At 53.1% G+C, this 15,552-nt stretch overlaps 2 protein-coding genes across 3 annotated transcripts in view; one reads left to right on the top strand and one right to left on the bottom strand.

Annotated features, from left to right (window-relative positions):
- Positions 1 to 7,680, bottom strand: part of TIMP3 (TIMP metallopeptidase inhibitor 3) — a 54,382-nt gene extending 46,702 nt beyond the window's left edge. The window contains exon 1 of the mRNA XM_081082857.1: positions 7,263 to 7,680. Within this exon, the coding sequence (XP_080938983.1) occupies positions 7,263 to 7,383 (121 nt within the window). The 5' untranslated portion in view covers positions 7,384 to 7,680. The remainder of the gene's footprint in view (positions 1 to 7,262) is intronic.
- Positions 1 to 15,552, top strand: part of SYN3 (synapsin III) — a 419,516-nt gene that overhangs the window by 217,765 nt on the left and 186,199 nt on the right. The window lies entirely within an intron of this gene.

Genomic DNA, 15,552 nt, shown 5'->3' with positions numbered 1-15,552 from the left:
TGGCTATTGTTGTTGGGGATGCTCTGCTGGACGGTATTTAAAAATCACGTGTGTTTTTTCCCCTCTGGGAGGGTGGTGGAGCACTATGTCCAGAAGATGGGGTTGGACTTACCAAATAACGCCCACAGCATAGAGGCGCCTCCCTCTCAGAGGGGTGAGATGCATCCCATTGGGTGGTGCCCAGCCCCTAGGCTTCGCCCGGCCAAACATGACCCACTGTGGGAATTTCCCACGCAGCTTTGGAGAATTGGGTTTTTGCTAAAGATGGTGTTTTTACACGTTTCCAATGCGGGCAAGGTGATGCCGGGAGGAGGCGGGGAAATGGGAGCAAGCGAGACCTGGAGAATGAGACCTTAGTAAGGGGTGCTTGAAACCAAGGGGGTGGCAGGGCCAAGACCCAGAGAGAGAATCTGAACACAGGAGCTTCGAGGGCCAGTGAGGAGGAGGATGGAGAGGTGGGCAAGCACCAGCCTGGCCCCGAAGAGTCTTTTTATGACACCTGGGGGGTTTTAATCAGGACACTGCAAGTCGATCTCAAGCCAGCCTTCCAGCTGCCATAGTGACTGCGTCATTCTTGGCCGAGACCCACCTGCCTCCCTCTCTTGGTCCATCTCCGCAGCCATCACACCAAGCAGCATCCCAAATGCAATGGCGAGAGGAGTGGGGAGAGAGGGAGGTGTCCCTTTGCTCCATCATGAACCTGGCCAGAGCCAGTGACCTAGGGGGCACCTTTGAGGTAGCAAATAAACACTGTGTAGGAGTCTTCAGAATACAGCACGTGAGCTTGAACCTGGGTTCCTATGAAACCCCAAAGTCCAACATCTTGATGTAATGAAAGGCCCGGGGCTTGTCATGAAAGCAAAAGAATAAGACCATCTTCCACTGAATTACCCCAATGGCAACAAGGTGCTGTGGCTGTCCTGGCACCTGAGCCCTTCCCTTAAAAATGCTTCGTCAACTTGGTCTAAGAGTCCCTAATTTTGCTTACTCGCAAAGGGATGAAGGGATAAACAAACAAACAAAAAAAGAACAAAATCCTAGAACAGGAGTGGGCAACCTTTTTGTGAGTGCGTGCCAAAACCAGCAAAATCTCTGACTCAAAATTCTTCTGCGTGCCAACCCTAATTTTTTGAGAACATGTTATGCCAACTTGATATCTCTTAAGGTGTACGTCTGTGAAGAACCTTGAAGAAATAATAAAATTCATTCAAGTGACAAAATAGTATATGATGATGAAAAATACATTTATTTTTTAATGTATGCATGTTATGTAAAATTATTTATTTATCTAAGATGCACCTACACTGAATTTATCTGAAAAATGAAGAAGTCGATATTAGGAAAAAAAATGGAAGATTATAAGAGAGGGTTTCGCACTGGCATGCCATGTTTGGCACGCATGCCAGGGGTTGCCCACCCCTGTCCTAGACGGTCAAAAAAAACTTTCTCATTTGAAAGAAGCATGAAAGTATGACTTTCTGTTACTGGCTGTAACAGTTCCTCCATCCCTTCGTATGGCCATCCAAACAGAACTGGGGGTTTTATTTTAGCTCACATTTCATATGACTTTATATTCATTTCAGATGTATAGGAGAATGGTTGGATAATCCTATACTTTACAAAGTGATCCCTCCAGGATTTTCAGTGCCCACCTGGCACCATCCATAATTACTACATTATTGACTGCATTCCCTATGCTGTACTTGACATCCCAGTGACGATTTTATAACTACCCACTTATACTTTCCAATCCCTTCACCTTTTTTGCCTAGTCCCCCAACAATATTTTATGCTGAATAATATTCCATCTCTTGGCTATTGTAAACAACACAGCAATGAACACAGGTGGTGCATACATTCTTTCCAATTAGTGTTTTGGGTTTCTTTGGATAAATTCCCAGAAGTGGAATCACTGGGTCATAAGGCAGTTCCGTTTTTAATTCTTTGAGGACCATCGGTCCTATTTTCCACACGAAAAGAACTACGTTAACACAGCCACTCTGGAGGGCAAGCCTGTGGGAACTACTAAAATGTAAAAGGCATGTACCTTGTGTCCAATAATTCCAGTTGTATATTTGCCATGGAAATATATTTGTTCCCGTGAGCAAGAGGATTGTGTAGTGACTGTTGCAGCGGTCTTTGTAAGCATGAAAAGCTGTTAGAAACCTAGATATCTACCAATAGGTGAATGGCTCAATCAATCTATACCTATACCTATAGGGATATTATATTATTATAGTAATATAATAGCATATGGCAAAATATAGCATAATATTACATCATATAATATAATGTAGTATATAGCAGAGTAGGTGATTATATTTTTTTAATCAGGTTGCAGGGGGTTAAATATGGGCTGTGCTATCACCTTGAACAAATTACCTAGGTAATTTTTCTATGCCTCAGTTTCCTCATCTGTAAAATGGAGGTAACAGCTCACCTGCCTCACAGGACTCTTGAGAGAATTCAATGAGTTGATGCATGCTAATTATTTAGAGTGGTGCCTAGCGCAGAGTAATTGCTGCATAATCTGTTTGTAAAAAGTATAACCCCATGGAACATTATATCTAAAAAGAACAAAGTAGGTCCATATGTGTTAACTGAGACCAGTCTCTAATACACATTGTCCAATGGAAAAAAAAGCAGATGCTAAACATTGTTCTACTATTCATGTTTCTAAGGGGAAAAGCCACTCTAAGTTTTCTATCTGTACCTATGTATGTAAATGCACAGGGAAGAAAGGGTCTGGAGAAGGAGCTAGAATTAGAGGAAGTTATCAAAAAGGACTTTACCTTTAGCTGATTTTAGATAGATAAACAAAGATATACATACGTATATGCATATACATACATATATACATATACACATGGGTATAGAATATATTCACAAAATACTTGTAACTTTAAAATGTGGGTAAAAATTAACGGACCGAGGTGGTACAAACCATTATTCCCCTTTTATAAAGGAGGAAACCGGAGTTAAAAGACATCCAGTAGCCTGCCTGGGCGCACACAGCCAGCACGCCCTGGAGGATCTCCCGGGCTCTGCCCGCCCCCTGGCCTCTCCACCACCCCACACTGCCTCCCCAGGCCACCCAGGAGCCGCCTGTGACAAAGGCTAGAAGAAGGGGCCTCCTTGTCCGTCCTGGCTGCAATGGGGAACCTGTCGGAATGTGCTGTTCAGCAGTGGGGCCCATGGGTTCCTGCTGCTCCTGCAAAACAAACAAAGGCCGCCACCCAGGCCACCTCTGCGCCTCTGTTCCAGCCTTATCTCTCCAGGGACTGTGAAAGGGACACCAGGGAGGGCGGGGCTTCTCCAGCCAGCCGGGACCCAGTCTCCTGACTCTCTGGTTTCCCACCCACCCCTCTGGCCATCTGCACCGACTGGAGGAGGCGTCCTGGGCGCCCCAGCTCGCCCCACTGGAAGGAAAGGGTACTGCAGCCTGAGATTCTTGTAGTAGCTCTACTTCCCCCTGCGCCTCAGGGAGCTGGTCTTTTTTAATTTACTTTGACTTGGTGATTTTGAGGGTCTATTCCAGTTCTGACAGCCAAAGGACATCAGAAATGTTTCTTTTTCTCTGTTTCAACCTCAAATAATAATGATAGGTTCTCCCTCCCGTAAGATGATGGGTAATGAAAATTCTCTGGCCATTTGGTTATCTTCCTATTTTTTAAAACTTCTCTAGTCAACAAGTAAAGCACTCTCGTTCACCGTCCATCCCATCTTGGCCCTAGGAGGGGTGGTCTGACTCAGAATGTCAAGGGTAAGTGAAAGTTACCGAGACGTTACTGAAGACTAGCATAGTGAACAATGCATTTAGCCTTCATGGGCAACAGTGAGCTGCAGTGTTGATGAGCCAGGTGACCTTGAGCAAGCGCAACCCCTCTCAGCCTCCATGCTTCCATCTGATTCAGTGGACAGAACGCCCACCCTTCAGCCTGCTATGAGGTGCGTGTGCCCAGCAGGAATCGGAGAGCAGCTCTCCTCTTTCCAAGGGTTCAAGATGCCGGGCAGCCTGGGTCCCCTCCCCAAGTGGCTGCTGGCTCATTTCTGAAGTTTGATCCCTTTTTTTTTTTTTCAAGTCCCAAAGCCCAGTGTGGAGCGTCATTGTGTGGGATCCTGAGAGAGAACGGATCCGGCTTCTTTGAAAATGGCTTCTTTGCTAAAACCACAACCTCAGATCTGATACAGAAAGAATCTGCTGGCACTGGTCCCTGTCAGAACAATTCTGTGATATCCGGGGACCATCCTCCAGGCCTGGCAGGGCCCCCAAGCTGAGCCTTCCTCTCCGATTCCCAATAGGCTCAGGGGGCAGGCCCCCAACACTCCATCTCACAGCCCCTTTCCTCTATGCGGAGGGAGGGGGAGCGGAGAAAAGGGCTCGGAGCTGTGAAGCAAAATCCTCTCTCTGCTGCTCCCCCGCCCGGAACACACACCCCTACACACACACACACACACACACACACACACACACACGTGCAGGCAGGCACACGCACTGCCCACCCCTTCCTGCGCTGGGCAGAGCTGCTGGAGCAGGATCCACCCGGCCAAGGCTGCCTTCCTCCTTCCCAGCCCCCTCCCTTCCCTCCTCAGAGTCAAGGTTTTGTGAGGAGTTTCAAGGGCATGACTGGTGGGGAGGGGACCACAGACATGGCTGCTGCCAAGTCCTTTCTTCCCACCACAGAGTGTTGTATAAGCCAGCGTGTAGTTTACTCTGCTCCTAAACACTTCACTGGGGTGCAGGGCCTGGAGTTGCCATAGAAACACCTTTGAACTCTTCCTCACCCAGAAGACTGTGCCAGTCCCCAGGGCTTTCGGGGAGCAAGGCCAAAAGAGGCACCTGTGGATGCGGAGAAAGGAGGGGGAAGGCCATGGTGGTGGAGGTGGAGGGGTTCCTTAGAGAGGGTGGAGCCTGGCAGGCCATGCCCTTCACCCAGCAACAGGGCACCTGGCCACAAAGAGGAAAAACGCCAGGAAGGTTCTGGAAGAGGAAGCTGGTGGGCTGGCTTGAACCTCTTTAATGAGTTACAGCATTGATCGGTGGGTCCATAGGGGTCAAGGGGAGTGGGGTGCTGCTATGTATTTCCTTCTGGGAGAGAACAGTCTTCAGCCCAGATTGGAAACTAGGGAGGCTGTGACTAGGAAAACGGGGAGCCCCCTCCTGGCCGCCAGCGCTGCAAGGCAGCGGAGGTCAGCGAGCGGCCCACATCCACACCTCCCATTTTTAAAAGCATTATCTCATCGCTGCCACCAGTGCAGTGCACCAAACCCAGGCAGCACAGCTCTGGACCGGGGCCAGCGTAGCCGAAGATTTTTTTTTTTTATTGTTTCTTTTTTAGTTTTGCTACCACAGTGTTCTGGTCTTTGGGTACTTCCTGGGAACTTAGCTTTTCTCTGGAGCTTATTGCGGGGCGAGGGAGTATTTCTTGGGTAAATCCAGAGAAATCACAAGAAACTTTCAGCATGAGCCCAGACCCACGGCAGGAAACCTCAGCGGTGGACAGCGAGGCAGTGCCCCCACTTGGAAGCGGGGTTCCCTTGCTCCCTGGTCAGCTTGCAAGGTGGAAACCCAACAGCCCAGGGCAGGAGCAGGGAGGTGGCATAAGGTTCCCCTCTCCCCAGACACCTTAAAGTCCAAGGGCACACACCAGAGCCACTGTCAAGCGCAACGCCCTGACGCCACCTGTCAGAGGCCAGACCCCAGTGTGCACTCCTAGGAGCAAGACCAGAAACCAGCAGCTGCAGCTCCCAACCCCTCTCAGGTAGGAATGTACCTACAGCGGGGGAGGAGACAGGCAAGGTGGAATTTGGGTGGGGTCAGTCCCAGGAGAAGGGAGGAAACCTCCCAGGCCTCAGGCAGCTCAGCAGAACCCTTCCAGGCACATCCACAAACTCAGGGCCAGCCCGGTCCCCCTGGAGAGGGGAGGGTGTGCCGCTTGGGCCCAGGATCCTCTCACAAGCATGACCCCAAGCTACACCGACTATTCCCCCCCCACCCCCCACCCACCGACCTGGTCCCCATAGCCACCTCCCTGATTCCCCTAGACGGGGCCAGGCCCACCAGCAGCGCCCCTCCCAACCTCAGCTGCCTCCCCTGCCCGGCTCCTGCCTCCTCCCCCGCCTCCCCTACAGCACACTTGTGGAGGCCCTCACCCAGGACCCAGTGGAAAATTTCCTTCCCCTTTATGACTGTACTTAAAACACACATACTCCATTCTTCACCTCTGAATCCACTCAGCCGAGCGGCTAGACTGTCCCACCCCAGCCCGGCCGGCATGTACACACACACACACACACACACACACACTCACACGCACAGCAGGGGCCGCTGGACATGCTTTATGAGCTAGAAAGGAGAGGAGAGATGTTTTCCAGCTGCTCCTCCACCTCGCACCATCCAAGCCCGTGTCCTGCACGCTCCCAGGCCAGCTCTCCCAGGACCCTCCCTGCTACATCGTACCGAGTGGTTCTAATCCAGACACAAGCCCAGCCTGGAATCGGCACCTTGTTGTGTGTGACCTGTGGCATCTTCGTTCTTTCGGTGACAAGTCTATTTTCCACTGCTCCTTCTCCCCCTCCCCGCACACATTCAAGGGGGGGCGGGGGGGACCAGCCTCCCTGTGACTTCTCACAGCTCGGTGATAAGTGATCCCTCACACACGCCGCCTCCCGCTGGCCATCAACACTCTCCAGGACAGCTCCTGGGGGAGGGCCAGCCCCTCCGCTTTCTTCTCATTTTCCCCACCAGTCCACCCACCCCGCCGCGGGCAGTCCAAGGAGCTCCATTAGCACTTGCGGAGAGACTCAAGGTCGGTGTGGGTCTCATTGAAAAGCATGAGCTTCTTAGGAGGCGCAGGAGGGGATGCCAACTCAGAAACTTCAAGCTTCTCCTGCCACTTTCTGTGCACATGGCTGGCAACTTTTTTTTCCCTTTTAATTACTCAACATCCCAGCAGTTTATTTGGCATCCCAAGTTTTAGGATCCCTTTCCCCTGACCCTAGCCCTTCCTCCCGCCATGGTGCAAAGGAAGTTTTACCAGATGTCAAAAGGACCGATAGGGACCTCAGCTCCTAAAAGGAGACCGAAGGCTGCAAAGGGTTCATTCAGCCACTGTGGGGTTTCTCTGCGCGGCTTCTCCCCGCCGGCTCTGTCAGCGCCCTCGCCCCAAGCCCGGGCAGGGAAAGGAGAGAGGAGTTCCCCATGCATCCCCGGCTGGGCTGCAGCGCACGGGGAGCTCCCGCGGGGACACGGGCGAGCTTACCTATGTCAGAGTTGCAGAAGGCTTCCTGGGGGTGGGTGGGCGAGCATGTGCACGCCTCGGCGCCCCAGTACCCCAGGCTCCAGGTGCCCAGGAGCACGACGAGCCCGAGCCAGGGAGTCATCGCTGCTGCAGGGGCCACTGCTCGCCTCTCCAAAGTTGCCGTGCGCGCCGGCGGCGGGGCTGCTGCAGCCGGAGCTGGTGCACCCACCGGACGGGGCAACTTGGACCTCGGCGCGTTGCCCTCCGAGTGGCCAAAGGGGACCGATCGGGTGCGGTGAGGCGGCCTCGGCGCTGGCGCACGACTCTGCGGGCCGGCGGTGGCTCCGGGTCGAGGAGCGGGAGCTGGAGCAGGAGCTGGAGCAGCAGGAGGAGAAGTCGTCCGAGAGCCCGCTCGCTGCCTGCTCTGCGCCGCGGCTCCGCGGCCGAGTAATATAGCGCGGGTACCCCCGGCGCCCCCTCTCGGGTCCCGCCCCTCCGACCAATCGCGGAGCCGCATTACCTCATCGGCCCTCCGAAAAGGGGGTGGGGCCGAGGGCGCGGGGCGACGGGGCGGGGCCTCCCCCGGCCGGTTCAGATCCTTATAGGGAATAATGCGGCTTTGGGCTCCGGAGTGGAGGGACTGGGACGGCCTCAGACCCGCACTGGCGGGGTAGCCTCGGGAGCAGCGCCCGCGTGCCCCCTCCCGCCCGCCCGCACCTCTGCCACATGCCCGCACGCCCTCCGGGCGCCTCCCGACTCAACCAGAGTCAGCTGCTGCTCACCCCAGCACCCACCCTCCGCGGGTCAGGGCGGCCCTGGCCCTGGAGACCTTGCCCGCACCTGAATGAAAGGCTAAGAAAAAAATACTACCTTCCCACCTTCTCTGGAAAAAGCAGAGTCAGAGGGGAAAGCCAGACAGGTGACCTACCCTCTCCAGCCCCCACCCCGCCCCGGGCTTTGCTGCCTTTTGGAGCTGGCTATAATAGCGGGTCGGTCCCCGCTCACCCGGAGTACATTGCGAAGTCATTCAGCAAACACTGTGCTGGATGTTGGGTTCAGCAAAACGAAGTTCTTGCCCCCTTGGAACTTGCAGGGAACATGCCAGGAGATCCATGAATACACACACGCCTAGGGTGATCGTCTGTGGGGACAGTGCTGTGAAGGCAGCACAACAGAGTAGCATTGGGCTAGAAATGGCTGCAGAGGGCGCTGCTTTCTGTGGGGTAGGAAGTCTCTGGGGAGGGGACACCCCAGCTGAGATGTGAACACAAGAGGGCTCATCCCTGTGAGCATCTGGGAGGAGGGAACCGCAGTCAGGGAGAACAGCAAGGGCAGAGGCCCCCAGAAAGGGCAGGAGGAGACGATCGCCCCACCTAGGGCAGACAGGTCTCCACGCTTTAGCAAAGAATTGGGTGGGAGGGTGTGAACTGATCCCAAACTGGGGTGAAACCAGGTCCTGGAGGACTATCCGGGATCCTAGGCTGCGAACCGTAATGGATAATTGCTAGCGACCAATTATTATGATGGAACATCTCGATGCTGACGTGTATTTTCCATACCTCACCTCATCCTACCTCACAGTCCTGGGGAGGGAAGCACACGTTTGAATGACACTTTCCTGATGAGGAGACTGGCACCGAAAGGTGACACGACTTGGCAACCAGCCAGGCACTGCTGGCATCCACCTTGGCAGAGAGGTTTCTTGCACCCGGGGCAGCCCTCAGTTCTAACTGTGCCCGTGCTCTTCTGCAGCTGGAACCTGCTGTCTTTTCGCTCCTGGGTCTCTCTCCCTTTCTCTACCCGCTCATTCCGTTTAGAACGAGACTCAAATGTCTTGGCTATGGAAATAACGAAAAGTTTAGAACAAAACAAGAACTGAAAATGCTGCTCAGAAATGCAACTCTTTCCCAGAAACGCCCCCATTTACCCTTCAGAGAAGTGATGGGGGGGATGCAGGACATTTCACTGGAAATGGTATTTCCACGAACATTTTTAAAATGCCTTTGTATCCCTTAAATTCTTAGCTATAAGGAAAGGCATCTAGTTTTCGCATTTTCCTGTCGTAGCCCCCTCCCGACGTTCAAGACCCTTCCCACCTCAACTCTAGAGCCTGGTCCACCCCCGTCTCTCCCTCTCTCGTTGTCAGCTCCAGCACTTTGCTCACTATTTCATGGGATCCGGTTGTATTATTTCCCCCGCCACTCCAGCAACACTGTGAAGCCTGAGATATTTGGCCACACTGCTTTTTAGCCCTCAGAGCACAGAGCAGGGTCCCAGGAGCCTTGGGTGTGGGTGTGGCCAGCGGCGCATTGCGTCTGGAGGTTGAGTGAGGGCATGGCTGGTGGGATTTGAGTGGCACTGATTCCTGCGCCGTGCCAGTCATGTGGAAGGTCTTAGAAGCCTTTCCAGACCAAATCCACGGTGGATAAGCATCTCATGTGATAAGATGCTTCTCTTTTTTCTTTCCACGTTAACGGTTTTGTCCTAAATGCCAGTGTTTTCTCCAAGGGGAGCCTTGCCTAGAACCGGCGTGTGAGGCAGATAACTTTTGCTGAACTTTGAGCAGCAGGCTCCTCGTTGAAAGCATCGGAGGCATTCGGCCATGGGGTCCTCAAACCACGGCCCGCGGGCCACATGCAAATACAAATATTGTATTTGTTCCCGTTTTGTTTTTTTACTTCAAAATAAGATATGTGCAGTGTGCATAGGAATTTGTTCATAGTTTTTTTTTAAACTATAGTCCGGCCCTCCAACGGTCTGAGGGACAGTGAACTGGCCCCGTTTAAAAAGTTTGAGGACCCCTGGGCCATGCAGCTCCTTCATTTTGGAAGCGCAGGAGTGACCTGATGTTTCCAGCAGAACGGTAATGAAATGGTGGTTTGGGCTAGTTCCTCTCGCTCCCTATCCTAAACTAGTCCACACAGTGTCTTTGGAGTTCATCTTCCCTTTCAGTTGGGAAGTTCTCCCTAATGTCTAACCTGAGGGGACTCCCCTCTGCCTACCTGCCCGTGTAAGGTCGGCTCAGGCCTCATCTTAAGGAAAAAGAGCAAACTCCATGGATCTTTGTGTGGGGGAGCCCTTCTGCCAGGCAGCCCCTCCCGCAAGCAGACCTCACAGGCAGCCAGCCAGCCAGCCAGCCAGAGGTCCCAGTGCACAGGGACCTAATATGCAAGCATCGCTTCTCCAGGTCCACTTGCTAAGGTAGATGGATGCCCCTGGGTTCACGGGAAGGGCGAAGACACTGGCGCTCCCACTTGTTCTTGACAGCTAAGAACAATGATAAATGGATAAACCTTGGGAGAACTGAAGAAGTCTCCAAATGTATCTGGCTGACCTGGTATTTCCCTTCCTGGAACTTTTCTGGGAAAGGTGATCCCATGACCACCCACCCCCTTCCTATCAAGTTACAGAACACTGGAATCTCTGGGAACGTGATTTTCAGAGGTCCCAGCCTCTTCTTATCTGTGGGAAAAATACGGTCCAGACAGGTGAAGGAATTTCCGCAGTGCCTCAGGACAGGGTGGCAGCTGCCCACACATGGCCCGAGGGATGCACCTTGGCCATGGAAACCCAACCACTCCCCAGCCTGGACCTGCCTTTCAGATCTGCCTTTCAGATCTGCAGATGAGTTCCTCCCAGAGTGTTTGTACAGTGGCCGATGTGAAGAATTTCCCCTACCCCGACTGACCAAATAGTTGTCTGTGATGATAATCCTCACCTCTGCCCCGCGGGGCCCGGTGAACTCAGAGCGAACACGGCCCTGTACTCCTCAGCCCTTTATCTCGTGCGTGTCGTGTTTTTCCTTTCCAAATAATTATCTAACGCCTTTGAAAACATTCCAAACATATCCCTGCAAAGAGACACGTAAAAAACCTTTCTAGGGGGATGAAAGGTGCTTGTATTAAAAAAAAAAAATGAAAGGTCTGAGATCTGTTCCAAAGTTGGTGCAGAAGAGCTGTGTGTGTGTGGACAAGGCACCTCACCTCTCCAGGCCTCAATTTCCGTTTTATTGGATGGAAGATGTAACTCGGTGGTCTCCAAGCCCCCCACCGCACTCCCTGGCTCCAAAGGACTAAGATTGCATGGGAAATTCTCAAGGACAAGGTGAGAGTTACTGAAGGGCAGACAGATGGTGCCACTTGAACAGGTGTGAGGCGAATCGAACGTGCCCATGACTGAAGCACAGCTGTCAATCACTCAACAGCGACTGAGTTCTTCCTCTGATCTCTCCTCTGAGGCCGAGACGGGAAACAGAGATTGTGGTGCGAAGGCATCAGGGAGACCGGGGTCTTGTTCCTGAGAGAGCCCCTTGTCATGACCTGTTATTCTGTCTGCCTGCCTCTTGGCTCACAAGCACTCAGAGATGAGAAAGTACGTCTTTTATTGTCCCCATACGGTCTTTCCAACAATGATTGAACTCCTATACTGTGTTCAGATCACAGCTTCAATGTCACCACCTCCAGGAAGCCTTTCTTGATTTTCCTCCCCCGTCTTCATCGACTCCCTCCTGCTTCCGTTCCTGGACTGTAAACCCTTTGAGGACAGGAATCGAGTGTTGGTAACAAGGGCAGTAAGAACTGGTTGAGTGAGTGGAGTGGATGGGCCCCACCAGCCCCTTCCCAGTATTCAGGTGGGCGGGTGGAGCACACGGACCTATCCCTCTGGCCAGTGCTAGGGGGCGCTGTAAGCCAGAGAACACCCGGTCTCCCGGCCTGCAGTCCCAGCCAGTCTCGCTGAAAGGCAGCAGGAGCGGCACAGTTCCACCCTAGCCAGCGGGCGCGGGTGCCTTTGAGTGAGTGGGTGAAGCGAGCCCCTCCCGTCTGCCATGGCCACAAAGCTCTCAGTCAGCATCCCGTCTGAGTATGCAGCTGCCCGGCTTCTCCACCCTCGAGCTGGCCTCACGTCAACTCGAGGGGGAGACGTGCCCTTGGGAAGAGAGAAGGCATGAATCATGGGGCTGGGGGGATCCGGGCTCTGGGAACCCAGCAGCGGATGCCATGGTCGGTCCACTCCTCCTGAAGGAAGCCCAGAGAGGGCGCTGACAGGACATGGGTTGTTCCGGCTGCCTCATAGGGGAACCCCCCTTTCCTCCCTGCTTTTCCCTCCCCAGACCCTCGCCACAATGCCTTCCCCCAAGCCCAGGTCCATCTGAAAGTCATTACATTCAAACTCGGCTTTCCCAAGCCACAGACAGCCCGGTCCACCCGTCGCCCTGGCCCTGGCCCTGGCCGGACCCGCACTGGGGAATTAGGAACCTGGGACGGTAGGTGCGTCAGGTTCTTTCTGCGTCTGGCACCAGCAGGGAGTAAACACCTTCCCTTGCTTCCATCTGGAACCAATTTCGTGGCGGTAAAATGGCCTCTTGCCTAGCTCTGCCCCCGCCCCGCCCGGGAGTGAAGACCCCTCAGTAAGAGAGTCTCTGGGTGCTTCTCCTGAGCCGTGGCATTTCCACGTTTCTTTCCACCCGGCTACTCCCAGGGACGTGAAGCCAGAAGGCACATGTGCCCTGCACAGGCACCCTGTGCCCCTGCTTTCTGGGGTGGTGGGTGGGAAACTGTTCATAGTCCGTCTCTTGATTTTTTAAAATCTTTCCATGCCCGTGTGCTCAGTCGATCATTTCTGCGAAGACGAGTAGGAAGTGGAGGGAGAACGTCTGCTCGGGCCTGTCCTAATGTCTTCCGTATGCCCGCGGAGCCCGCATGTTTTTCCTCTGCGGTCTCCGTCAAGGTTGAACGCCGTTCCGTACGGTGGACGCACATGAGTGAGGGTGTCTGGGCCGGGTGCCCCTGTGGCTCGGGAGGGAATGGGATGGAGGGCTGGGCAGCCGCCCGTCAGATGGGGCTGGAGGGCCTGTTCCTGCCAAGGCATCTGAACGCTTTTCCGTGGAACCTGCTGGCACCGGAACGGACTTGTCCTGGATTGCAGGGAGCATTGGACACCGCCGATCACTTCCTTCCTTGAACCTGGCAGCTCAGACCACCCGCTCTGGGGTTTCGCCTTCTCCCTCTCCAACTGTACCTTCTCGGTCTCCTGGCAGAGTCTTCGGGCTCTTGCTGTCCCTAAAATGTAGGTGTTTCCCAATTTTCTGTCCTTGGCTTCCTTCCCTTCCCTCTAGCCTCCACCCTCTCCCCCGGTTCTACCCACCACCGTGCCACGTGCGCTGGAACGGGCACTGCACACAGCAGTATTCACTGAGCTCCAGTCTCTCTCCAGCTTCCCCCTGGACAATTACACCTGGAGGTCCCATGGCTGCCTCCGCCTCCAAAGGCTCCAAAACTCATCGTCTCTCCCCTGCAGCGTTCCCTATCGCCACCAATGCCGCTTCAGTCACCAGGTCCCCTCCATTCTCAAGCCACACATCCAACCATCCCCTTCTCTCCATTCCCAACGTGTCTGGCTTGGATCAGGCCCCCACAGATTCTTTCCTGACCATTTCAATCGTCGCATAATTGGTCACCCTGCCCAGAGTCTTTCTCTGTCAGCTTCAATTTGCACTGCTGCTCCTGAAAAGTGTTTCAAATATAAATCTGAAACCACGCTGTCCTTCACTCCCAGTGATTCATTTGCTCTCCACGGCTTGCTGAACCAAGTCTCACACCAAAGAAAGGCGTGCAAGGCGCTCTGTGATCTGGCCGTTCCCGGGGGCTCCCCAGGGGGGCGGGGGGGGGTATCAGGTAGGATCCAGTGTGATGGCTGCCCCTGAAGTTATGCCACAGCAGGGCTGGCCTGCTTACCTCTGCAAACCTGTGCCCTAATTCCCACCTCCCGGCCCTTTCTGTTCCAGCCTCCGGTTTCCTGTCTGGGGCTTTGTTCACCCGCACTCTTTTCCTGGAATCCACTCGCTTACAAGATATTCCCCACCCCCTCCATGTCATCCGTCAGGATTCTTTTTATCTTTCAGGATTCAGTTAGTCATTTCTCATCCCTGTGACACTCAGTGGCCTTGGGAGGATAAGCTGGGGAAGACTTCTAAGACCAGGAAGGGGAACTCACATTCCTTGAGCACCAGCTCCGTACATGTCACGTTCAGTACAGCACTTCCTCCAATGCTCACAACCCGAAGTAATAGATATTATCTAATGCCCATTTTACAGTCCAGAAAACTGCGGCAAAAACATGAACTGGAAAAGATATACGCGTCCCTGTGTTCAATAGCCGAGATATTGACAATAGCCAAGATATGGAAGTAGCCTGAGTGTCCATCCATGGATGAATGAAAGGAATTGTGGTACATATATACACAATGAAATATTATTCAGCCATAAAAAGAATGACATTTTGCCATTTTCAAGAACCTGGATGGACATCAAGGGTGTTTACCCTAAGTGAAGTAAGGGAGACGGAGAAAGACAAATACCATATGTTCTTACTTACATGTGGAAGCTTTTAAAAAAATAAAATAAAAACAAGCTCATAGATGCAGAGAACAGCTTAGTGGGAGGGATGAAGGATGTCAAAAGCGAGAGAGAGAGAGAGAGAGAGAGAGAGAGAGAGAGAGAGAGAGAGAGAGAGAGAGAATGAATAAAACTGAGGCTCAAAGAAGTTAAATTTCACGTCCAGTTGCTTATAAGCGAGGAAATGGCAGAGTTGTGATTCAGATTCCAGCTCTCTTACTGGTGTCCGCAAACTCACTCTGCCCGTAGGTTCTGTGGCGCGTTAGAAGTGCTGGTGACTTCCTCCTAGTCTTTTGGGGTCCCACTGAGTGCGGGGGGCTCTTGGCCATTGTGTGACACTGCCAAGCAGAGGGACACACGGGGAGCTTTGTCGGCGGCAGGTGGGCCGCACCTCCTGCTCTGGGCCTGGTTCGCAGTGGAGAAAGGCAGGGGAGCCGACATGGCAGGCCGGTCTGGAGGTGTGGGCGCGCCCTTCCTCCTGGGCATTTGGATGGATGCCACGGGAAAATTGCATTTGTATGACACAGAAAGGGCCCAGAAACCCGAGGCAAGCCGATAGAATACTGATCAGTACATTTTAACAGCTATTGAATATGGCTTCATTTCCTCCTGAAATGTCAGACTCGAGACGGAGGCGATATACATACCGGATTTTTGTCATAGCTCTGCCACACACAATAGCTGGGCGACCTTGAGTAAATCAATGAACCCCCTTTCTTCAAATGTAAAACCGGGGCGTGGATTTTATAATTTTTAAAAGCTTCCCAATGGAATATTCCGGAAGGCAGACTGACAAGGAGATTAGGGACCAAGGCCTGTGATGTCAATAAATCTGGGTTTTGATCCTTTTTTACTGCGACCTTGACCGAGTGTCTTAATGGCTGGTTTGGCTCGGTGGATAGAATGTTGCCCTGTGG

Source organism: Myotis nattereri (genome assembly GCF_964212035.1).
Source record: "Myotis nattereri genome assembly, chromosome: 2".
Lineage (NCBI taxonomy): Eukaryota > Metazoa > Chordata > Mammalia > Chiroptera > Vespertilionidae > Myotis > Myotis nattereri.
This window is presented reverse-complemented; position numbering and strand designations above follow the sequence as displayed.